The 25,397-nt window shown below is 49.1% G+C and overlaps 1 protein-coding gene across 6 annotated transcripts in view; it reads right to left on the bottom strand.

Moving 5' to 3' along the window:
• Positions 1-21,697, bottom strand: part of RFX2 (regulatory factor X2) — a 59,858-nt gene extending 38,161 nt beyond the window's left edge. For 4 of the 6 annotated variants that reach the window (XM_080566443.1, XM_080566447.1, XM_080566449.1 and 1 more), the window contains exon 1: positions 18,694-18,736. In XM_080566443.1, coding sequence (XP_080422569.1) covers positions 18,694-18,721 — 28 coding nt within the window. In that variant the 5' untranslated portion in view covers positions 18,722-18,736. Of the gene's footprint in view, positions 1-18,693; positions 18,737-21,541 lie in introns of those variants that run through there. The other 2 variants (XM_080566445.1, XM_080566446.1) reach the window with 2 other exon arrangements.
• Positions 21,698-25,397: the final 3,700 nt, after the last annotated feature.

Here is a 25,397-nt window from a genome sequence, read left to right as displayed (position 1 = left end):
AATTTGGAAACAGCTTTTATTAGCAGTAGTTAATAATATACTGAAATACAAATATACACTCAGTCTTTAACTGGATTTCATGGAATCAAGTCATGTAATATATATATGCACACATACATACGTAACCGGTGTGTGACAGCAGCTCAGTAATCTTTGCTGTTTCTTTAAAAGTAACTTTCATGGAGGCAGGAGAGAGCTAGGAATGTATCTGTGCTGGCTGTCTAATCGGAGTTTCCTTAAGAGCCATCTGAGGCCGAACAGCAGAAGCTGCGATGGTTTAACGTTGCTGGCGGCAGCGTGACGACAAATCCCGTGCGTGCAGATCGCAGACCTGAACATGGGCACAGTAACTTCGTGAACCTCCCTCCCATACACAAACCAGCCTCGTTTTCTTTTCAGCTTAACAATTCGAACACTCTCCAAGTGCCAAAAGCAGGACCGGATTCCTTCAGACCTGAACACATCCCTTCTGGAGTGTGGCAACACAAGGACCAGCACCCTGCCCGTTTACTGCTGTGCTGCTTTGCACCCTTGGCCTCCTGATAGCCTTACCTGCAAGAGCCCCAGTGGTTTGGTCTCAAGAAAAAGTTCAACAGCTTCCAGGTTTTTAGACTGGCACAGCCGGGTCAACAAGTGCTTGAAAATCCTTGTTTGCATCCTATTAGCTAGCTAATTGACTTCAGAAAAGTTTTGCTACAGCCATGGCAAATAACGCTGCCCAAGAAACAACTTCTGGACACGTGCTGAGCAGTCAGGATGCCTTCACATCTGGAAGGAGGAAAAAAGAGTCACATAGTACACTCTGTTCCACATGCAGGCCTTTCGGGCACCACACGCATTGGCACTACGTGGTGAAAGCAAGCCCTGGTTCTGGGCTCAAATTAATCATCTCCCCATATTTTTAATGCACACGCTGTAGGGTTTCCCAGCACTGTGATTCAACAGGGGAAATGCGGTGCGTTAGGCAAAACCCTGGCACAAAAGCACTTGAGAGCTTCCTTACCAGGACGAACCCTCGAGGTGCGGTCATGCACTGAACCAGAGCACCTGGCAGCTTGGCCCCAGCAGGCTGCAGCCCCCAGCACTGCCCCAGGTACCCAAACACACCTCAGCCTTCCCCGGTGGGATAAGGGGCTGTGCCGTGATGCTGGACGCTCGACGGTGCTTTGGCAAGGCCCACTTATACAGCCTGTCCCATGGCAGGAGACTGGAATATGGAATGTCCCTTATTTTACATTAACTCCAAGGGCACAGCAGAATCTAAACCCGTATGTTCATCGGGCCTCATTTTTTACTTGTTTAGACTAGCCAGTCCTTTCAATGGTCTCAAGGCTAGCTGCCCTTTTGACAATTCCCGTGTGAAGCAGGCAAGTTGCTGCAGTATTTCATTGAGATGTGGGACGGCAGCAGCAGCTGTTTCCACCGTGCCCATCTGGTAAACGGCAAACGCAGAAGTAACCACTGCCAGCGCAGCTCCACATGCTGTTATTTATTTATATAGCACCATTTCCAAGCATTGTGGTGCTTAACAAAGTTAAGCAGAACAAGCCACAAACATAAACTGTGGCCATTCAGAAACGAGACAACTTTAAATCAGATTTTAAAGCAGCAGCTGAACTCAGGGGAGAGACTTCATCACGAGGTGCATGAAAATATGGTGCGAGGCGGGGAAAGGAGCAGTCAGGAGCATTACAACTGCTGCAGGTTTGTACCTGGTGGTTTGAGAAGCCGGAAAGGAGTCAGGGCAAGGAAAGGAACATGAAGTGGTTGAGTGCTTTGCTCAAATGTCTGCACAAGCCTTGTCTGCACCGTCCTTCCATCTATGCCTGAGATGCTCCTCCAGGCTGTGTCACCTGCTCCGGGACTGGTGCTACCGGGGCAGGAGCACCACAGCCCTCTGGGGTCTCAAGGGGGTCTTGCCCTCTGTGCAGTGGCTCGTGCTGCAGCAAAACCTCCCACAGGGCAAAAAGGACCCGAGGCTCTCAAAGAGTCTCTTGGGTCCAGCTCTTCTCATGAGTTTGGGATTCGCTTGCCAATGCTACTACGGTATTCCTTTTGCACATACAGTAAAAAAAATCACATTGCCTGTGTGCGTTCGCAAGCGTGCTCATCCAGGGGTCACAGGCTGGCGAGGGGTTGCAAGCTGCAGCTGCCAGCTCTGTCCCTGCAGTGCTAGGTGCGTGCTGCGCCTAGCAGCTTGGGAACATGCATGTGAACACCGTGCACTTGGAGAAAGGCACGGCTGTATTTTTGGTGAGAACAGGAATAGGACACAAGCATTCTAGATGGATGGGAGAAGACAAAGGCTTCAAACTTGCGCCAGTCTGGCAGCTCACGCTTTGCAGCAGTTGTGTCCGGAAAGAAAAAGAACTGTTACCGAGCAAGAATGAACGGAGTTATAACTCCTCTCGGGACAAGGAATTCCTGAAGGCAGTGCTTTTGGCTGGGAGAGGCGAGCGGGTGCCTTTCCGACAGCCACCTCAGCCCACAGAGCCTCCAGGCTCTGCTCTGGCCAGCGGAGGGGCAGACGCAGATGGCCCCGCTCTGTTTCTCCCATCCTCCGAGCAGCAGCGTGAAGCTCGGCTCTAAAAGCACGTCCTCGGCGCTGCTCTGACAGCCCGAGACCGTGCCAAGCCTATCGAGCCGACTGGGACGCCTGGAGTCGTTTCGAATCCCATAACCACTGTGTGGCGGAGAGGGGGGGCAGCAGGACAGTCAGCTTTAGCCCGAATTCCGAGCACCTGGGGGAACGTGGGGGTAAACGCGGCCCCATCCGGGCTCTGTGCGAGTACCAGCAGGCCCAACGGCGTGGGCCGGCGAGCAAAGGGGCCCGCGGCCGGGCGGAAGGCGCCTGCAGATGTTGGGTGACGAAGCGGGGCCGGGCGCCCTGGCGCGCGCGGCTGCGATGTTTGGGGAGCAACAAGGGTTGCTAGAGGAGACGGAGCCCGCTCCCGCGTCCAGGGCGCGTTGCTGCGCGACGCGGGGAACACTTCCCAAACCAAACAATGCCAGGCCCGCTGGTCCCCAGCGCGCGCCGCCGGGGCGAGAGCGCACTAAATATGTCAGCGGGTATTTTCAGAAGCCCGGGGAGGATCGACAAATAATGCTCTTTGCTATAGTAACTGAACGGGGGGGGGGGGGGGGGGGGGGAGCCCGGGGGCCTGGGGGTGTGCGTTAGGTGCTCGATTTTTTGTTGTTTTTTTTTAAATCGTTTTTTTTTTTCAAAGAAAACGGATTTAGAACCCTTTAAAACAAACGCCCAGGAAAGGAACTTTTTTAAAATTTCTTTTTTCCGAATGTTATTAACCTCTTTTAGAAAGGGTAACAAGCAGCCCTCCCCTGGGGCTCGCTGCCCAGGGAAGCCCCGCACAGGCACCCCACGGACACAGCTACCCAGACAGACAAACCCCACAATTTCTCTGGCTTTTTTTTTTTTTTTTTTTTTTATTTGTAGAGTCCTAAAAATTTCCCAGGAGAACTGGTGATCCCTTTTCACGGGGGATGCAGCTGGCTTAGGGCAGGTTTGCTTTTCATTGTGGTACCTGGGGGTCCTGGGCTCCCCAGGATGTCAGCACTGGGAGTCAGCTCTGGTTTGATGGAGAGGAGAAACACACCTGAAAGATTTTTCTTCTCATTCCATGAGCACGGGGAACTAATTTAAATTAATTACTTCCCAATTTTTAAATTAAAATTTGAGGCAACTAATCACAAGCAAAAATTCAAAACCACAGGATTTTAAGGGAGAGCTTACACCCTATAGAAATAGAGACTTTTGTTGGGCTGGTGGAAACGAGTCATTGTCCTGAGCGCAGTGGTACGATCTAAAACACAAAAGTTCTGCTGTGCTTGCTAATCATCATTAAGGACATGCGCTGCTGTCATAGTCTCCCAAATTCAATAGGAACAGAATTGGGGCAGAATTTGTCCCTCCTACTTTTAAATTTAAGCCTGGGCACGGGCATCCCATCAGCTCACCTTCACAGTGATTAGTGCTAAACCTTATCACTGCAGGAAGCGCAGGGTGCTGTCAGTGTCTCCTTTGTGCCAGTTCCTCTGGGCTTTTTCTCCTACCAGCACAGTCCAGGGCACTGCAGCAGGCCTGCAGGAAGGCGCTCACTTCTCCGAGGCAGATGGCACGAAAAGCAGAAATCACCCGTCCATTGTATTTAAGAAGTGTTCTAGTACTGAGTACTTTTTGCAGGGTCTTCTGGAAATTCTGTTCTTTATTGCAGGATTTGATTTTCAAACTATGGCTGACCTCAGCCGCCAAAGCACTCCTCAGTCTTCTAGCAGGCGACTGCATGTATCATTTATCTCCTTCTCAGAGGCAGTCACAGGCCTCCTGCTCTCCAGAAGGGGAGGCCCCGGAACATTTTGGAGCAGGCTGGTGATCTTGTGCTCATGATGCTCAGAGTGGCATTCAACAGAGAGCAGCGGCCCATGCAAGAGCCAGGAGCTGAGCACAGCTTGGCACCTTAAAAATGACAACTGAAAACTAAGAAACGTCAGTACTTGAAGCATCTCCCCAGCAAAGCAACAGAATGCACATCATTTGCGGCGATTTGAGGTGAAATGGTAGCATTTACACTCAGTACGGAAAGTAAACTCAAACTCCTTGACACTGTCCTCTTCCTTATCTATTGCCTTATGGTAGACTTCAGTCTCCAAGCTGCATGAGATACGGTTAAAAGATGCCTTAACGTTGCGACCTTTGGCCAAGTAAAGGACTTCCACAGATAATTCTGGCTAAGAGGAACACCGCTGCCACGACAGTGGGGCAAGCACAGATGACCAGAACCTACCTCCTGATACCTCCAGTCCCACTGAAACGCCAGTGAGGCACGCCAGAATCCGCTGTCTAGACCCTGCTGCCCCTCGGTCTTTCCACCAAAGCTCCCAGAGCGATCTCTTGGCTGGCGTCAGCCCAGGTCCTATCAACTCAGAGCGCAGGAGGCTCGCTGCCATGAAAGAGCCACTGTTCTTACTCCTTATTAAGATGGGCAAACTAAGTCCAAGACTTTTCTCTTTCCACTCCTTTCTGCTAAGTGCCCTCGTTCCTGCCTTTAATATGCTAAAAAGTTACTCTGGGATGAGGAAAATACATTAACATTGAGAGCTGACACCTCTCTTATCGTGGGGGGGGGGCGGGTTACAGCTTCAGTTTCGGGAGTCCTGTTACTCCCACAGAGCTGTACCTGCCAGGAAGAAGCTTCAGGCTTTCTAACTTAAAACATCACAAAGAACCCAATTTCACTATTTAAACAGTCAGCCTTCCTGATTTTTATCTCCTAGTGGTTTTTAATACAGCCTTATAGTCCTGGGGATTTCTGGCCTCGTGTAGGAGGGGGGGGTTATTCACAATCATGTACTAGCTGAACTTCCTTTCCTATCCCCCAAAGTATCCTTCTACTTTTGCTTTCCAGAAAATGCAACCCACGTCCACTTCTTGCGATGCTGGAAGAGTTAAGTGTGACTGCAGATGCTATTTCCAGTCTATAGAGCATTTACTGCCTGTGCTGAGCAGTATATTGAGGAGACCATGAAATTCTAACAATCTACAGACTGCTGGAGATACAGTCTTAAATAGAAGGAAAAAGTCGCTTTGAGAGGTTTTTGCCCATTCTGTCTCCAGAAACCATACAAAACTTTAACACCTCCCTTTAGCTAAAGCTTTCCAAGTAACACTTGAAAAACTGAAAAGGAAAAACAGACGGGGGCGGGGGAGCGGCCGGCGATGATCCGACAGAGCTAAAATATCCATTAGTGGTAAATTCCACCACCTCCTCCCCCTCCAAAAACCCAAGTGCACGGGTCGGATTCCACCCGCGAGCCGAGAACCCAGCTCCAGCCACCCTCACCCAGAGAGGCCTTTTGATTCTCCTGCTTGTCTCGGCGGCTGCTAGGCAACCCGCGCAGCAGCGCTGCTCATATGCATTAAGTATTAACTATTATTTCATTCCTTCCCCCTTTTCCTACAAAAAGGCAGCGACCTCAATTCCCAGCAGACCGTTCTCACCCCAAAGCCAACGCTGGCTGAGCTCGGCTGGAAACGGAGGCAGAGCCACGGAGGGGTTGAGGACGCCCAGGTTACTCAGCCCCACGGGATGCTCTCGATGCAGGAGCTTTGGGCTTCACGGGGTTTCCAGCACCCAGCACTAGCCCCCTGCCCCGAGCGCCCTCGTTTTTGGTGTGCCAGGATACGCAGCCACCCTCTGGGGGTAACGGCCTCTCCATGCAAGGACTCCCAAAGCCTTGTTTCAGTTTTGTGCCCAGAGTGAAGGGGGGCAAACAACCCCGCTGCTCCTGCTGCACAGAAGTGCCGTGAAAGAAGAGACTCATGTTAAAACATGGAAAGATGTCCGTCCTTCAGGGCTTGTAGCTTTCCGTGTGATGATAAAGCCCTCATTTTGCCAAGACAAGGCTGTAAAGCAGGGGAGGCAGAAGCAATGCAGTTGCCCTGTCCAAGTGAAAGCTAAGGTAGAACCTGACAGACAAGGAGACCTGACCCTGAACCAGCTCCGCTACCATTTGGCAAGCATCATCTCCATCTCCACAAAAGGCAACTCTTCTGGAGACTTCAGTAGGTATTTTGCTTGAAAGAAAACAAAAATCAAAACTGACAGAACAAAAGAAGGTAGGTAGCAGTTGCTGGCGTTCAGAAGTGGCAGGGGAAGATGATTCAGGTCAGCAAAAAACCTGGGAGGCTTACTGCTCGAAGTCAACCATACAGCTTGTCATCAGAGCACAGCTTGGGTTGGAAGGGACGGACCTCATTGATCACTCAGTTCTAACCCCCCTGCCACAGACAAGGACACCAACCACGAGATCAGGTTGCTCAGGGCCTCATCTATCCTGGCCTTGAACACCTCCAGGGATGGGGCACCCACAACCTCTCTGGGCGACCTGTTCCAGTGCCTCACCACCGCCCTCACAGCTTCACAGTGAACGGAAGGCATCGATACAACAAAAATAGGGTAACAGCTCCTGGAGGACACAACAATAACATGGGAGGCACTCTCCAAATTACTTGGCATTTTTGGATTTAAGCGTCTCGTATCTGAAGAGCAAAAAAATTGTGAACAGTCTTAGGGCAAGAATGTTTTATGCCAATAAGTGAGCCATCAAAAACCAAGCAGTAGCAAGGTAAAAAGTCTCGTCTAAGTTTCTTTCATCTGTCTCTGCTAGGATACCTCCCAAGTCCAAACAGGATCACAAGACCATGCCTCTATCAATAACTAGTCCAGCTCCTCCCTTCCTTCCCCAAAGCACGCATGCGTGTGCACGCAGGAAAAACGGGGCTGCTAGAAACCAGGGAACTGCAGCTCCCGAACCAGCAGCAGCATTACTTTCACTGAGTTTTCCCCAGCTGTGGTAGATATTTTAAGTGCTGCGTGTGTATGTCCAGCTTGATCAGCAGTGCAGTAAGAGGATCTAGAAGGCTGGCATTTGAAGAGAGCCTCAGCATACGCTCTGCCGAGGGATTGTGCCCCTCTGGGGGGCTGTCCCCCACCACACAACACCAAGATCGACACATCCTGCTTCTGAGAGCTTGGTCCCAAACTTAGCGATGCTCCTGGATCAGGAGCGGTTGCCAGAACAACCTGTCATAGCAGAGAAAGGTGCTGCTAAGGACGATGACATCTCAGGAAGAGCGGATGCCAACAAATTTTCACCTGCAAGGCGAGGGCATGGCAAGGAGCAGCCTGCGCGCAGCTGCTGCCCTGGAACCAGAGCACTCTTCAAGCCCAGTGACATTTCTGAGTAATTACCAAACCTTAAGATCCATTATGATGTTAATTTGCTGGCTGGCTTTGCAGGGAAGTGTAATTAGATGTTGTGTAGCTGCGATACAAACTGGGAGGAATGCTAGGAATGCCCGAGCTTACAAACTGGGCAGCAGCAGGATGGAGCAGAGCCCACGCAGGGACGGTGAGGAGCCCACGCACACCTCCAGCACCTCCTGAGCTGTAAAAGGATCCCGGGCGCAGGGCCTGCTCTCCACCCCACTCCCCGGCTGCACAAAGGCCCCACTGCAGCCACAACACCAGAGGTGACCAAGGCGAGGAGGGCATCAGGTGCGCCGAGCTTTACACCCTTGCTCTCCTCCCCACATGGGTACCACTCCATCTCCTACTTCACATTTCCTCATTCCAAACCAAGGAAATAGGATCTGCCTTAACCGAGAGCATCCTACTGATTTATGTCTCTAGCCTCATTCAGGTTTTCAGGCTAGATGTTTTAATAGAAGCCAGACAGAAAATGTTTGTTTTTCAAATTATGAGACATTTTCAGGGCTGGGGTAGCACTTGTAAGCAACAATAGTGGCCTGCAGCTGAGGATGACAAAACCTTTTAAAATTAAAACAAATTTCTTTACACACAATGACTGCCCATTTCACAACTAAGAGACACAATAATGGCTTTTTTTTAACAAAAAAATACTAATGTCACAGCACATTTGGAACCACAAGCAGCCATCATTTCATTTCTGAAACATACCTATTAAAAGGGCTGCCAGATTTGATATAAATTTTCCTCCATAAAATGAACTGATTAAATGAAAACTAAATTGGAGTCCCTATAGCTCTGTAACAGTAAACTTCACGTAACAGTTTTGCAATTTGCAGATGGAAGCATGGAATAGTTTATTCATTTGCAGTCTAATGCAAGAAACTAATTACTCTGCAAAATAATATTCTGTAAACTATCAATAGCATCTAAATTAGGCAAGGGTGGAAAAACACATTTATCTCCTCTAGAAAGGAAAGCTGTCAGCTCTGAGAGCAGAGTAACTACCCTCCTAAGGCCAAAGAATCAGCATAGCAAATGCCAATTAAAAAAAAAATACGCAGCACCATTTGCAAAGAGAAGTTTTCTAGGAATACTTTTTCAGTCAAAAATACTAAAAGCACTGTACAAAGGAGAAAAAAAAAAGGCAAAAAAGCAGAGCGAGAAACAATATGATAAGCATCATCATCTTCTCCTGGAAGAATGCATGGTGAGTTGGATCGACCTGACAAAGGCAAGTTACTGCCCGCAAGACACAGTGGTTGGGACATCTCCTTGTTCTTATTTAATGGATGTTTCAAATGGTGACAGCCTGCCGTGCTTGTTCGCTCAGGCTCAGTTTAAGTGGTGAGAGACGCCCAGAGTTGGCTGAGGGTCCCTCCTGTGCCACCAAAGGTCCACATGGACCTCACCAGCAGCCACCTAACCAAGAGCCAGAATGTTCTTGGTCCCCTGTAAGGAAGCCCCCCAGATTTTTATTCTTAAAACAAATGAATGAGATGGCCACTGCAGGGGAGGAATCGGGGCTCCTGAAGGAATGTGGAGCTCCCTCGGCTCGCCAGATGTTTGCAAATTCACACAAAGAGCCTAGTTAACAGTTCAAGGATTAATGAAACTTGTTCTTGTTGTAAGCAAGGTCAGTCTCCCTTGCAGACACCACAGCTTAGGAGACTTTTGTATCAAAGCTGGATAAAGCAGGAGTAGCTCCTTTCTTCCTGGAACAATAAGGGAGGTGCAAAGATGCTGTCTGAGCTGCAGCACCTGGAAAACAAAGCCTACAGAAGCACAAGCTGAACAGTGCGGTCTGAAGCATCCTCCAGAGCTGCCTGAAGCACTCACCCATGCTGGTTTTGCCTTTTTTTTTTTTTTTAAAGCAAAAAGCACGTGGCAGAAAATAGTGAATTGCTCTGAGTACTCAGTGGCAACTCTCCCCTTATTCTACTGCAAAGAACAATGAAGATTTGTCATTAAATGGAGAGGGAGATCAGTTTGAGACATTAGGAGTCAAGATCCTGCTCCTCTGTGTGGGCTGGTAAGCTTTCAATGGATTTTTTCAATAGGAGAGATTGCACAGGTGGCTTGATTAAATCACCTCAGACTGATTCTCCTCTCTAAGCTGTGCGGCTTAAAAGCATCAGAGGGATCAGTCAGCATTCACATCTTCCAGTGGTATTGAGCATTTACTTTTTTTCTTTTTAAATTATGAATTGTTTAGCTATTGACCCATTACTGCTCTCCACCATTTTTTCTATCATTAACTGAATTGCATAAAACCAGTCTTTAAAAAGCAAACCAGAAGGTATGTGATAACACTGATCTCCCCATATTCTTCCTCTTTGCAGCTTTCATCCCCAACAAGACAAAGAGGGGAAAAAAAAAACACTTAGGAAAGGCAGAGAGTACAGGTTGAGGAGCATTAACTGTGGATGGTTTTTGGCACTGCCAGATGAAACTCATTTAATCTGTTACTCAAAGCATGGGGCTGGGGTTTCTACAACATCCCTACTTGACCCTTTCGTACTCCCTGACTCATAGGTCTCTCATGGGCTATGATCCAAAGGTATTTACAAGAGAAACGTGCTTCAAACAACTCGAAGCATTTTCAAAAAGCTTGCAATGCCTCTTGGAGAGCCTCAGTGAGGCAGGTAGCCAGTAAGGACCACTGCACTGCCAATTTTAAAAGCAGGATGATTTGCGCCCTTAAAAAGCAATTAACCTGTTCTGGCTCATTTATTTATTGAGAAGAGATTCAGGGGGGGAAGAGAGGGAAGAGTTTCTTTGCTGCAGCCAGATGGAATTCCAAATCTAGACAGTTTAGTCAGTGAGCTAAGGGGAAGATGTCAAAACATGCTTTCCATTAATGTAACAGCAGAAAACACCACTGGTTTCAGATACTATATACAAACAATTACTGTTCTGCTAACAGAATCCATGCCAATACGAGGGATTTTATACCCATAGTTAGTTTAAACTAACAGCAACAGAGTTGTAAGTCAGCAATATGGTATTTTATTCTTAAATATTTGCTCGGGATGCTACTTGACATCAGACTTCAGTCAAAATAAACTTTAGCAAGCGATATGTTACATGATCCCATCTGCCTATTTCAAAGGCAAAAAAAAAAGTAGATTTTGTTAAATCTGAATTTCCAGGTTCAGCCTTCTGAAACAGGAAGCTCAGATTCTGTTCTTGTTCTGATTTACATCGTGCTAAACCAAATGGATTTAGTTCAGTGCTATAGGTCAGAGAAATACATCCAATAAAGACATTAACGGCATATATATATTTAAATCAAGTATGACAATTTTCTTTGTGGAGTTCTACTTACTGCAGATGGAGGAAAAAAAGAAGACACCAGCGTCTTTCTACATCTGCACTTAAACTGCTGAAGCAAAAAGCACTCCAGTAGAACTAATGCAAACTGTAATGCACATTGATTTATTTTTTTTTTTCCTCCCGTGATAGCTACACGCCAAAAAAGTCAGCTAACTGAACAGCCAACATTGACATGAAGCTTTTGAGGGCTCTTTCAAAGGCACAATTCAAATAACAGACTCAGAAGAATACCACAAGCAGTTTGTCTGAAGTTCACAAAAGACATTGTTGTGTCTGTCTTAGATACAGTTGCAGCAATGATGCTTGAAGCCATTAGCAAAGAACAACAACAACAAAATCATGTCCGCAACCTTGATCTCCAGTTCTGCGAGAGCACACACACGTGCATCCCAGCGAGAGCTTTTTTTGTGCTTCTGCAGTGAGAAAACACTGACTGTTGTTACAAACTCATGAAAAGGCACCAGCACAGAGATTAGTTTAACTTCCAAAGGAGGTTTTCAACGCGCTGTTGTCTCAGAGGAATAGCACAATCGATGCACTGTACCCAGCCGAGTGAGATTTCTGCAGGGCAGAGAGTAGGGCAGACTTAAAACTAAAATCCTCTGTTACGACATCATTAGACACACCTATTATTGCGTACCTTCTGTAACTGATCCTGAATTTTCCATTCACCAGCACATGCTACTGCTGATTTGGGGGAAGATGATGCTTCCAGGAAAAGACAGTAGGCTCAACCCTTTTTTGAAATTTCTGGTACAAGCTGCTAATTTTAATAGACCTAAGAAAAAGGTACGAAAATTATTTCATAAAGGTCACAGGCTATCAGTTCTTACCATCTCTCAATTCACTATGAGCCTAGCATGGCTACAAGCCAGAAGTGTAAAATAGAAATACATCCATACACAATCTACTTTTCTCCAACAGAAGCATCTAACGTTCCGGGTAATCACACAATTCAATCCTCATATATGAAGAAACCAGTTAGAAACTGGGAAGATGCATTCACACCACAAAACATTTTGTCATCCAACATCAGAATGTAAGTTCAACCAAGTAGCTGCCAAAATAAAAGCTATGACAAAAATTCCTTAATAATAGACTAATAAGAGACTCATCACCAAAGCATTAGGTAATTCTTCAGGGAACATGAATAAGAATTGCAATGTATGATGTATTGATTTAGTTATTTGGTGGTACTTAGGAAAAGAGCTTGAGTTTTAAGGACAAGAGGTTAGAATACAGCTGTAAAAATTCAATCCCCAACATAAATCGTCTCTTGAAATGTGCAGAGAGGGAGTTTCACTGAAACTCTCATGTTTCGCATCAGATACTGCAAACAGAGCAGCATATAACAGAGTTTTAGCTCTTGTATAGATCATGCTCCCAAATATTTTTGTTCAAAAGTTTACTTTTTGAATGCGCTCTACAAAATGTGCTCACTTGGGTTATAAAACAAGCTGGAGAATCAGAATACTGGAGTCACTTGAGCAAAAACTTGCCCAATCACTCTGCTCCCCAGAAGCATCTCTCAAATTAAGGAATTTCTAAGTTCTCTCCTGTCCTGCACTCTGAGTTTTCAAGACTGAAACATGGCTCTGAGTGTGGTTTCAGCATCTTTACCAGCTAGCACCCTGCAACTTCTCCAGCCCTCTGACAAGGGAAGAACAAAGTGGGGAGTCGCAGCCTCCAAGCAGGTGCTTCTCGTGGATAGCAGCTCCCACAAAGACGAGGGGAGCCAAAAAGGCAGCACTTGCACCAAGCGCTTCTCAAAGGAGGACACGGAGCAGCCACAGCCGGGTTAGGTCACTCCTCTGCTCTCAGTGTCCTCGTGGCAAAGGCAAGACTTTCTGCACTAAATATCCTGAAAGGGCATGAAGCAAAGCAATAATGACACTATCGAAAAAATGCACGTTTGTTTGATTTTGATCAGCGAGTAAAGCACCAATCATTTAAGGATTTCAAAGCACTCTACAAATAAATATTAATTCTTCCAAGACTACTCATCTCAACTTTCTGGCTCCCAGAAAAACACAGGTATTGAATTTTTTCCCTAATGCAAAATGGAAACGAAAGCAGAGCAATGGAAGCAGAGTTTCCCACGCAGACTCAGGAGCCGCAGTAGATGAGGAGCCGGGAGCAGCAGCCGGGAGCTGCTCCATCAGAGATGAAATTCATGCCCCACAGCACAGGGAGCCCCATGGGGCACAGGGCTCCCATGGAAAGCCAGCGAGGACCGAGTCTCGAGGCAAGGAGACACATCAGAAACACGGAAGCAGCACCCTTCAGTGTAGCTTATTTGGAGCTATGCTATATTATAATTTATACACGTTTGTCTACATATTTTAAAATAGATCTCTACACATAGACATACAAATGTAGCTCCAGTGTCTGAATTAACACATGGAGAGATTTTGTTGACGGACGTGCCCTCAGATATTTTGATATTAAAGTGTTTCCTTTCAGTCCTCATTAAGGCAGAGATGATTAGCACTTCTTACACGAGCTATGAAGACATGGTACCTGTGGAATTAAAGTCAAAGCACATTTCCCTGCAGGGCAACAGTAGGGGATTTAAAAACTCCTAAGCATTACAGTAAGGTGCAGAGTGTTTTTCCAGGTGTTTGCAGCCAGGAAACATGCAGAGAACTAACCGGTCCACAGCTTGCATTTGAGAGACTTGCCCCACTGGCCCGTAACCCGGGGCAGCAGACGATGGAACGAGCAGAAAGGCATTGCCTGGCCCTTACTCTAGTGTCCCCAGGGGGGCATTAAGGACCAGAAATACCAGCTCCCAAAAAATCAACTCCAAAATCAGGGTCTGCGGTTTATTAAGCACCGACACCACAGCTCCCTTGTCTGTGTGTTTCCACCCCGCGGGTAAGGGAGGGCGTTTGCTCTCGGCGGAGCAGATATCTGTCAGGGTTCTGTGTCTCAGCGACCCTAAAGATCCTCCACATTCTGCAGGCCAGCACTCGAAGACACATTGGGCTTTTCCCTGGTAACCAAAGGCTGTGGCTACAGCCGTTCCCCCAACAAGCAGGAGGATTACGCAGCAGGCAGCAGATGAGGCACAGCACTGGAATGTCTTGGACAGGGGCTGCAGCAGGAGGTTGCTGCGACCAGAGCACGCTGCCAGCACGAAATCTTTAACCCCCATCTTTTCGTAAAATAATCTTTCCTCTGCCTGTATCAGCACTTTGGGGCAGAGACCGGCCCCGCTGTACCGCTTGCAGCACTCCAGATAATGTATTCACAGCTTACACTGGGGTTCCTGGCACTATAGCAGCTCAAACACTAATGATTTCTAATTGATATTAGAGAAGAAATCTGAAAGAAGCTACATTTCCTTAGTGCCTCTACCTCAAGCCAGATTATGTTGTAGACCAACTCTGAGGTTTACCTGGATACTGAAATTCTGAGAACACACAGAACACAGTTTATTAAATGCTACAGAAATGTTGAATCCACTTTTTTTATTATTATTTAGAAAAAAAAATGTGTTTTCTTTAAGTTCTACGCAACAGCTAGATTGGGAAGAATGAAAATGTCAAAACCAGCAGTGGCAATAATCAAAAAGCACTTTTGGTGCCCCTGTATAACTTGAAACAGAAATTATCTGTCTTTAAACCCCTTACCTCACACAATTGTCTCTCATGTTTGCAGCATACCAGACAATACTCCAAAATGTCAGTGTGTGTTTGTCAGCGCTGCAAGCAGAAGCCCCGACCACCCAGCGGCTCCTATCTGGTAAATGTTATCTGGTCAAGGTGTCGGGAGCAATCTCATGGAAGATACAGGAGACGTTTTCCCTCGAGGAGGAACATCTACACCAACAGACCTCTGGGCTAAGCCACAAGCAGGAGCAGCCTCTGCTTGTATGACGCCCAGCTCCAGTCAGGGTGCTGCAGGTTGTTAGCCTCAGCAAGTGAAGGAAACAGAGGTGGCGCCTAGAACAAGGAGGGCAAATTTTGCACTTACAGTGTTATGGAAGGTTATTAATAGAGAGAAAGAAAGCTGCATTCTGAGTTCAAACAACCGTGGAGGACAGGTCACTCTTTCTTCAAGAGTTTTAAGACCTGGGTGAGAGATTTCACTTCTCTAGTGAGTGCAAGTCCCCTGAACAATGCCAAGCATCTACCACATTAAAAGGAACAAATATTTGCTAGGAAGAGGTAAGCCCTGAAGATTAGCTGGATGACCAGAAGCCAGTATTTCCCTTACGATCTGTACTATGAAAGAAAGATTTCCTCCCATGATTGGTCATTTAAGGTCATGACTATTTGAAAAGATCCACATTTCATGTTCTTCTGGGAGATGAGGGCAGAAGATTAAACATCACATAAAATATTTTGTTTAAATGCAAAGACTGAAGATAAATTAGAGAGAACTGGTCCATTTGCACTTACCCACATCTGCCCCAGTGTTTCACATCCCAGGGCTGGATTTCAGATTGAGTTTTGGCTGTACCTTCCAGACCACTCGGGGTGGGAGGGAAGAGAAAGAAGAAAGATATCCTAGCACAGAGCAGGCAGGTTACACTCAGAATGTTACTAAACTCTTGCCTTCTCTTGCACAGTTTTGGGTATTACCTGTCTCCATGAGGTTCCTTTTTCTAAAGCATGTTGCACACCCAGCATCCCAAATACCCTCCAAAAGGGATTAGAAGAAATAAAATAACTAATGCAATTCCCCAAACAAGTTGGATGTTTGACCAGCTGTATGTGTTTAGCCAGAAACTATCCCGAATAGTTGCAGGGTTGTCATGGCAGCAATGGGATCTTAAGCTAATACTAAAGAACAACCTAAAAATGACTAACCAGAGGGCAGCTAGAGGAAATTGCTCATTACTCTTCGGTTGCTTGTTTATAATCATTCCACCTGCACTTTTTCCTTTTTCCCCCCTCTTTCCTTGATGTTTCTTGTCAGTCTTCACTAATGACATCTCCAAAAGAAGGAGCACCCTCAATTACGTGCTCAGTTCACTGGGGGCCTTGACTTGCATTAACCTCAAAGACCCACCAGCCACGTGACTCCAGTGCTTCACAGGCAATTCTCCTGAACAACTGATGCATCACCACATAGGATCAGTGTTGATTTCACCTTAGCACTTCCAAACAAGCTAGGCACTTAAAAAACCACAGCTCTGGAGACAGAACCCCCTTCCTTCACACCCAGATTCACTCATACCCCAGGGACTTCACTCAAACGTAGCACGCCAGCCGAGGAGACACGTGTGGATTTGCAGCACGCCTGCCGGTGCACAGGCACGTGTTCAGCTCCAAAAGGAAGGGAAAAACACACTCCAAAGGTGCACAGGAGAAACTGTAACCATGAATCTCTTCTTCTTGTGACGCCAGGAGCCACTGCTGCTGTTGTGTCGCAGGAGATACAAAAAAAAACAAAACAAAACAAAAAAAACTCTCAGCATGGATGCAGCAAGCAACAGAAAGCTGTGTAGCAGCCGGGCCAGCAGGACAGCCCCTGGGCAGCGGCGCCCACAGAAGCATCCGTGCCTCCTGGTTTTGCTTTGCTTCTGCTCATGACTGGCCGGGAGTCTCTCCGCTTCCCCTGAAAGCATGGGGAAGGTGTCAGGCGTTGGCCCTTCCTCCCCTCTGGCGATTCCTACCTGTCTTCCAGTATTTTCTGCATAACGAATGGAGGCTTTGTAAAGAGCAGATAGCCCAAAGAAGTTGGGCTAAGTCATCGCTGAGCCGCAGAAGGCAGGGACGTGCTGATCTTCACGGCGTGCTGTCATTTGTCCTCATGCGGGCCAGCAGTCCTGCGCACGAAGGCAGAGAAGAACCACCTCGAACAGAAGGAACGATTCGTGGAGACTGGACGCTTACAACGCCAACCACCAAAACGACATGTTGGTGCAGGCTATGGCCAGTTGGTACAATTCCTTCTCCCATGCTGAGGATTTCCTTCAGCAAAGTATTGATTTGGGACAAGGAAAGAAAGAAGCCGATTCTTTTTTGTATTTGCTTATATAAAGTCCTCGCTGGCACAGCATCCTGTGACCCCTGTTTCTTTGAAAGCAACTGCAACATTCAGTCGCTAATCTCATTCAAAGCCCTGTCGCTATGACACCTTCATACTATGCTGAGACTTCTAAGCCATTTGTTAAACTCAGAAAAAGAAATTCTTAATTTCTTAGTAGAAATCTCGTTTCGAAAAAAGAAAACGCACTCAGCAATTGCCTTTAAATTACTTTTCAAATGCCTTCATTTGGCACTTCTACAGCTCTTAAATCCTGTAGAACACCAGATTAACAAAAACAAAACCAGTCATAAAGTTTGGGAAGAGGCTCGCTCCTCTTGCGCTTCAGAATTCTCCTTGTAAACATAGTGCTGGACAGAGGCTGCCGTACCCCCGGGTCATAAGCGAGCACGGAGGTCATTGGAAGAGGAAGACTTTCAGTCATGGACACGAAGCCACATGTCTACAGGCAGCCAAAGGTTATTCTAACAAGTCGGCTGAACTATGCAAATTTTAACTTTTTCTAGTCCTTGCTTTAGCTGGGTGAATCACAAACACGGCAATCTTTCATAAAAAGATGACCCAAAGCTGAAGGTGTTGGTTCTTCTCCCTCGATCCCCTGACTGGAAGTGGTTTGTGTACGATGTGCATTGAATAACTGCCTCTACGCTTTCTGCGATGCGAGAAGGGATTAACTGCAGGCAGTGCCCTGAACAAAGAGGAATCCTCTTGTACAGTGTATTAAGGGGTACGTGGCTTGTGCTGAAGACTTTTCTTGTTCGTTTGCATATTATTGGCATAATTAGTTCACACGCCAGTTAGGCAGAGACGGCCTGACAGAAGAAAGCCAGCACATTCTTAGACAATAAGGCGGGTTTGTGAACATTTGAACACAAGGATAGAGATCGGCCAGCACAAACAAACCACAGCACCTCGTCTCAGGGCACAGCTCGCAGGAAGAAGCCCCGCGGGTGCTCCAAGTCCCAGCGGCACAGCCCCGGAGCTGGGGGCTGCGTGCCCGTGCTCCTCTCCCAGGGCACGCAGTCAGGACGCGGCGTTGCTCCAGCTGGCTGCCGGCCCGGCCGTAACCGTGCTGGCGTTTGTTGCACGGGAGAGGCTGGGGGGGGGACGGATGCTGGTTTAAATAGAAGCTCTGGCCCAGAAGGCGGGTGGTAAGATAAGCCTGTTGAATCAGCACTGCCCTCCCCGTTCTGTGACTCTGCACACCGCGGGTGCACTTCAATTTCAAGTGCTAAAACCGACCGAGGGAAACAGGCGAGGATGCAATACATGGGCTTTGGTTATAGGCTCGTATTAAAAGCAAAACCGTGTTCTGATTAAACTTAACAGCTGTCAATGCTCCGAGGTGTTACAAGTACGAGACTATTTAAAGACAATGACTGGCGCCATCTATTTTACTTTGACAGAGCTAGGAAAAGCGACGCTTATTAACAGCTGACTGAAGCTCTAAATTGATGTCAGCTCTGAAGATGTTTTTGTCACAAAAAGGTAGAGAAATAACAATAGCAAGTGCAGAAGTAACTTTTAGTGGCCATGAATACACTTAACTGAAGAAGCACAAGAGCTGGACCTGTTGGAGCGGGTCCAGAGGAGGCCATGGGGATGCTCAGGGGCTGAAGCAGCTCTGCTAGGAACGGGTGGAGAGAGAAGGCTCCGGGGAGACCTTGCAGCGGCCTGCCAGTGCCTAAAGGGGCTGCAGGAGAGATGGGGAGGGACTCTGTGTCAGGGGGTGTAGGGATAGGACAAGGGGGGGGTGGCTTGAAATGAAAAGAGAGGAGATTTAGATCAGATAGAAGGAAGAAATTCTTCACCCTGAGGGTGGTGAGGCCCTGGCTGAGGCTGCCCCGAGGAGCTGTGGGTGCCCCATCCCTGGCAGTGCCCAAGGCCAGGCTGGATGGGGCTGGGGGCAGCCTGGGCTGCTGGGGGGGTCGTGCCCATGGCAGGGGTGGGATGGGGTGGGCTTCGAGGTCCCTTCCAACTATTCTATGATTCCTAATTTTCCAACAGAAAGCAAGGACACACAACAGCTGTTGACGTCACTGGAGGCAATACCTGTTCACGTCTTCATGAATTACAGCCCTAGACTACGATTTCATATTTACACAGGCAAAAGGATAGAGCAAGTGCATTTCAGATGTACGCACAGATACGCGTGTAACACGTGATTTAACACTGACTCTGAGGACCTTGCTCAGCCTCGGGCCTTGGCACAGGAGCCCCTTTCCCTTCCTTCCCCTCTGCAGGCGACTCAACAGGGCACGTTGTGCCAAGCCACCTCACAAGGATGGGCCTCAATCTACACACCCACATCCAAATTTACGTGACAAACACACAAAACACTCTTTGAGAAGGCAGATCACAGGGTAAGGCTGCAGCCCAGCCTTGGGTTTTTGCGCTCCGTCTTGGGCCCTTCCACAGGGAACAGAGCTGGAAGGCAGGGCCCCAGGACGGGGACATGGTACTATGAGAGGAATTCATGAGATGCAAATGGCACAGCAGGGAAATGCAAAGCAGGGACTGCCTGTGGGAGTCCCATGTGAAGTTTGACAGACCTGGCTCTTGCATTCCCCTGTAGCACTGGATGCTCCTTATCACCACCTCTGAATTCACTGGTATTGTTCCCATTTTGCAGAAAGCAAGTAGGGACAAAGAAATTCCAGTTGTCAACCCTCACTTGCTTTTGCGTGTTTTCAGCCGTCGGGCCAATTACACGAGAATCCCAGCTTCCCTTTGAAAAGATGAGCGTTTCCAAACCCTGCTGGTACAGGTACAGCTTTGAGAACCTGAACTCTAAAGACTTAAACCAAAAAACAGAGCACACCCACAACATTATACACCAAAAGGCAAGCGCAAAATGCCCCACAGAATTCAAACAAATCTCAGGTCCCTTGGTACAGCAATACCGAGATGGCAAGAATCAGCTTCTTCTTTTTCCTCTTTTTAAATACAATTTCCAAAATGAAACAGGGGGTACCGCCGTGGGAGCCACCACCCGCCAGCCCTGCTGTCAGGCATCCACCACCACAATTTGGTCCTCTGAGCGTGGCTTTTCCTCACCTGCCTTTGGCCATCCGGAGGTCAGACATCTCGCTTTGCCCATCCTAGGCTTCCTCAAAGAGAGGGACAGGCCCCTTGGCCTTGGCCAACCCAAGCCATCTTCAAACAGACAACCATGGGAAAAGCCCTCTGAGATGCCTCCCTCACACACCAGCAGCCTTTCACTAGGCAAAGAACTTGAAAATAGTTCTTGAAAACCCGAGACTGGAGCAAATTCAACTTAAACCAACTGAAGCAAACCCCATCAGAAAGTCTGAGTGGAGGCGCAGAATGAACCCCGGTGCGGGGGAGACAAAGTTTTATATTTTGACCGAAGTCGTTTCCCCTCCCAGACCAGGGATTGCTGCGTATTCTCAAATGATTTGTAGCAGAGAGAGAGAGTTGGAAAGGTTGGGCAGAAACAGATGAGAAAAGCCTTGACTAACGTCTCTGAAACTGGGTACGATCAGGTTAAAAATAACCCCAGAGCTAAAGTATAAAGCACTTTGAAAAATTATTCTTTATTCCTTTGATAACTACGCCTTGCTTCCTTCAAAAGCAACCTCCCTCCAAAAAAAAAAAAAAAAGGATTAGTTTCGTATCTAAGTCAAAGAACGGAAAGATTTGGTCAAACTGCAGGAACTCCTGCTCGAGGCAGGCACCAGCCCAGCCCAGCAGGGGAAGCGGCCGGGGTGGCAGCGGGCTTGCCTCCCGGGAACCGAGGCCCCAGGTCCGGAGGAGGGCAGGGGCCGGAGGTCGGGCTCGGATCTCTCCCGGCCGAACACCGGTGCTGGCACCAGGGGGATTTTTTTTTGAGGGGGTGGGGAAGAAAAGCGGCGAAACGGCCGCAAGTTGGGACCGCCCGAGCGCAGCGAAGGCTCCGCGCCGCCTCCTCCGAGGCAGCCGGGACCGGGGGGAGACCGGGGGGCACCGAGGGGGGGGAGCACCGTGGGGGGACCAGGAGGAGCCTGGAGAGCACCGGATGGAACGGGGCGGGGGGGGAACCCGGGGAGAGACTGGAGGGAACCGGGGAGCACCGTGGGGAAACCGGGGCGGGGCACCGGGGAGTACTGGGGAGCACTGGGGGGGCACCGGGGAGTCACCGGGAGCCACAGCGGGGCCTCCTCCCGGAACTTCCCCGAGCCGCCCTGCCCGTTCCCCGCTCCTCCCTGGGGGACTCTCTGGGGACCGACCCCCGCGGCCCCGCGGGGCGCTGCCAGCGTGCGGACCGGGGATCCCCACAGCCGCCCCCCGGCCCCGCAGCGATGCCCTAACACCCCCCCCCCATCACACCCTAACTCGCTCCGCTCCCCCCTTGCCAGCGGGACACCCCCCCCGCCTCGGGTCCGGTCCGGCCCGCTCCCCCCCGGGGCCCCGCTCACCTCGTGCCCTCCCCGCCGGGCTCCGCCGCCCTCGGGCCGCCGGGGCTGCGCGGCGCTGCCGTTGGCAGGGAACAGTCGCCAGGGCTACGGTCACTATGGCGCCTCGCGCCGGGTCTCGAGGCAACTGTTGCTACCCTCCTCCCCCCCCCGCCCAGCACGTCACAGCCCAACCGCGCCCGCCCTCGGAGGGGGGGGGGTGGACGGGGGGGGGGGCACGCGGCAAGGCGCCGCCCGTTGGTTGGCGCGGAGGCCTGTCGGTCAAAGGGAAGGGAGGGGATCTTGTGGGGGTTGGCCAATGGGGAGGGGGAGAAGGCGGGGCAGAGAGTTGGCGCGCGCTTTGGCGGGAGCGGGGGGGGGCGAGGGAGGGAATCGGTGTGGGGCGGGGCGGGGGGAGGGAGCGGAGGGGGGCGGGGGGGGCGGGGGCGAGATGGGGGCGCTGGGGTGGTAGGGACAAAGTGGGGGCACTGGGGACAAGATGGGGGCGCTGGGGTGGTGGGGACAAGAGGGGGGCACTGGGGCGAGATGGGGGCACTGGGGTGGTGGGGACAAGATGGGGGTACTGGGATGACAGGGACAAGGTGGGGGCACTGGGGTGGCAGGGAAGAGATGAAGGCGCTGGGGACAAGATGGGGGCACGGGTGGTGAGGACAAGGTGGGGGCACTGGGGACAAGTTGGGGGCACTGGGGTGGCGGGGACGAGACGGGGGGAGGAATGAGGATGATGCAGGGTTGAGGCAAGTGGACAAAGGGGGGACACTGAGGTGACTGAGGACAACTGGTGCGAAGGGAGGCCAGTGGAGTGACAGGACTGAGGTAGCAGGGAGAAGGGGGTGCACTGGGGTGACAGGGAGAAGTTGGGGGCACTGGGGTGGCGGGGACAAGATGGGGCTGAGGCAATGGGGACAAGTTGGAGGAGGAGGTAGCGAGGATGATGTGAGTTTGAGGCAAGTGGGGACAAACGGATTGAGATGGTTGGGACAAGAGTGGAGACAAAGAGGGGACACTGAGGTGACAGGGACAAAATGGGGCTGAGGTGACGGGCAAGATGGACACTGAGGTGATTGCGGACGGTGGTTGTGGAAGAGGTTGGTGGAGTGACAGGACTGAGGTGACAGGGACAAGATGGGGCGAGGTGGTGGGGACACATCGGGCACTGAGGTGACTGAGGACAGGGGAGACAGGGGAGGTGGGATGAGGCAGCGAGGGGCTGAGAGCAGCGAGGACGCCTCGGATGGGGATGGGGAGAGGTGGGCGACAGAGAAGGGAGGTGCAGGGGGAGGAAAGGGACCCTGAGAGGGGCTGGTGGAGCCGGGGTGACGGGTGACAGGGACCAGTGGGCGCAGGAGGAGGTGAGAGCTCAGGTTGGAGGCAGTGGGCAGTGAAGGGCTCTTCTGGAGGAAAGGGCCTGCTGAAGAGGGGCTGAGGGTGGGCACAGGCCCGTCTCTGCCATGTCAGGGCAGTAGCACAGGTCCTCTGCCTCGTGCATGGCCGTGGGGACGTGTGAGGAAGGTGAATGGCGAGGATGGCATGAGGACTTGTGTGGCATGAAGTACAGATAGCTCATGGTTTGGATCATGGTTGTGTCTGGACGCTCCACACAAATCAGTGAGCCTGTGAGCTCCACATTCTTTATCAAAAAAAAAAAAAAAGTTATTTTTCCTATATTAAATATTAAAAAGTTCCTGTTGGCTCATGGGTAACTGGCAAAAATCTCTGGAAGCAGACTCCTCTATTAGCTGCATTTCTGTTCCCTTGCCCCTTTCCGCCCAGCGACATTTGCATGTAAACAGGTTCTTTGTTTCCGAAGAGTTCGTTAGCTTCTGCTGCTTGTTTCTCCGTACCTGAACTAATAATTCTCCATGACATCAAAACCGTTCCCATAGAGACCGATCATGAAGTCACAAACAACAAACAGAGGATTAGAGACTGGAGTGGTGTACAGGCAGCTGATGTAGACAGGGATCAGGAATCCTGTTTTAATGCAAATTCTTTAGGAATAAAAGCGAATTGTTGTGTAGCATCACTGCATGCTGTTGCACAGCTTCCACTTCTCAGCCCAGAACCGGCTGCACTTCTGCTGGGGGTGGAATAACATAGTTGGAGTGTTTGAAGTTACGCTTGGGGGATGTGGTGGATAAGGGTAGGAGCGGTATAAGTTGTCACACGACACTGAGTTATCTGATTTAACAGCAAATGTTTCTTGATGGAGTGTTAGTCACAGGTTTTAAGGAACCAGCTAAGAAACAGTCTACGAAACGCTTGGCTCTAACTCTTTCCTGCTGTAGCAGGAATTTTCTGGTGAGCCAAGTCAGTGCACGGAGCCAGAGAGGGTATTGAGGAGACATCTACTGGCTGAAGTGAGCTCTGAGGAACTGCTATTTGGGTCTGCGTTGAGTAGGTAAATTTGCAGAATCCTGAGTGCTCGGATATATATTTGCATGTGACTGGCATTGCAGGGCTTTGGGATACTACACTGGGGAAAACCACCTACCACACCAGTAGCTGTGCAAGGTTGGAAGATGAAACTGATATTTTTACACTGTTGGTGGTGAGGGAAACAAAACCTAAACTACAGTCTGTGGATGCAGAGAATTGCAAAAGCAGCAGCTACTTCACTTCTACTCTTCCTATAAACGAATGTCTCCTCTACGTTGATAGGTGTTATCAGCAAGAATAACCGCTTTGCATTCTTGGAAACAATTCAGCCTGGAAGTGCAGCAGAATTTATCAGGTGGGGTTTCCTTAAAATCCCTTCCTAGCGTGAAGCACAGAGGAGAAAAATGAGAGAGACTCAAAAGAGTTTGCTCTATGAAGAAGGGTATGTGTAGCCTTAGGCTTACATTTTAATCTTGACATGAAGTTCTTGCCTCTGGCACAGTGGCAAGTGTCCTGAATGCATAGACTAAAATCTGTCCATGATGGTGAGCTTTATTCCTTCATCTTGGGGGAGGAAAAAGACTGTTTGGTAGTGCACATCACAAATTCTGTCCCTCCTGGGTGGGAATGGTCCTCTGGATACAGATTCCTATAAAAGCAAATCAGTGCGTGCAACCTTTTCCAGGTAGTTAAACCAACTCCCTTGGAAACAATTATCGACTAGTTGCAAGAACCCCAGCTCCCACTAACCCATCTTGACCCACTCAATTTGCAAAGAGAGGCAAATTCTCTGGTCTTCTGTCATTTCATGCAGGCTGAGTTTTGTGTTTGTCCCTGAGAAAGAGAGGTCGAAGGAAACACTGATATCACTACTTATGTGAAGCTTTTGATCATTGTCACCTTGCATTGTAATAAGCGACAACTTTAATTGTACTTGAAAATTTAAATGGTTCCATTGTTCAAAATCTAAAAGGTTTCTCTTTATAACAAAAGGAGGATGATGAGGATGAGGATGAGGATACTGGTCATGGCTTTGTGGTTAAGTATAGTTTTTGCTCCTAAAGAAGGAATTATTAATGAAGGCACAGATTTAAAAAGAAGAAGGGATGTTTCCTGCCACTTATTCAAGGTAACTGCAGCAGGAGAGCACGTCAACCTAACTGCTTCAGAGCTGGCCCGGTCCACACAGAGTTCACCCAGTTCTGCATCCCAGGCACTTCTTTCCAGTCTAAAAGTCCAAGGGGTCTGGTACAGACCTGAGGTGGCTGTAAGTCTTATTTTAATCACAGAAGCTTTTAAGAGGAGAGAGAGGCACTCTGCTCCCCACTTCCTATCCTGTTTATTTTAATTCCGGCAGTAAGTCCTGCATAATGAAAAGTGATACGTGCTCTAGGTCAGTCTCTGTTCTCTGAATGGTTTTGGAAAGCAGGTGCTGCCAAGGAAAGCAACATTTTTAATAAAGCTTTATGGAAAACATTTG

This window comes from Anser brachyrhynchus, assembly GCF_964034855.1.
Source record: "Anser brachyrhynchus genome assembly, chromosome: 23".
NCBI classification, from domain to species: domain Eukaryota; kingdom Metazoa; phylum Chordata; class Aves; order Anseriformes; family Anatidae; genus Anser; species Anser brachyrhynchus.
Note: the sequence above shows the minus strand (reverse complement) of the source record. Positions and strands in the feature narration are given on the sequence as shown.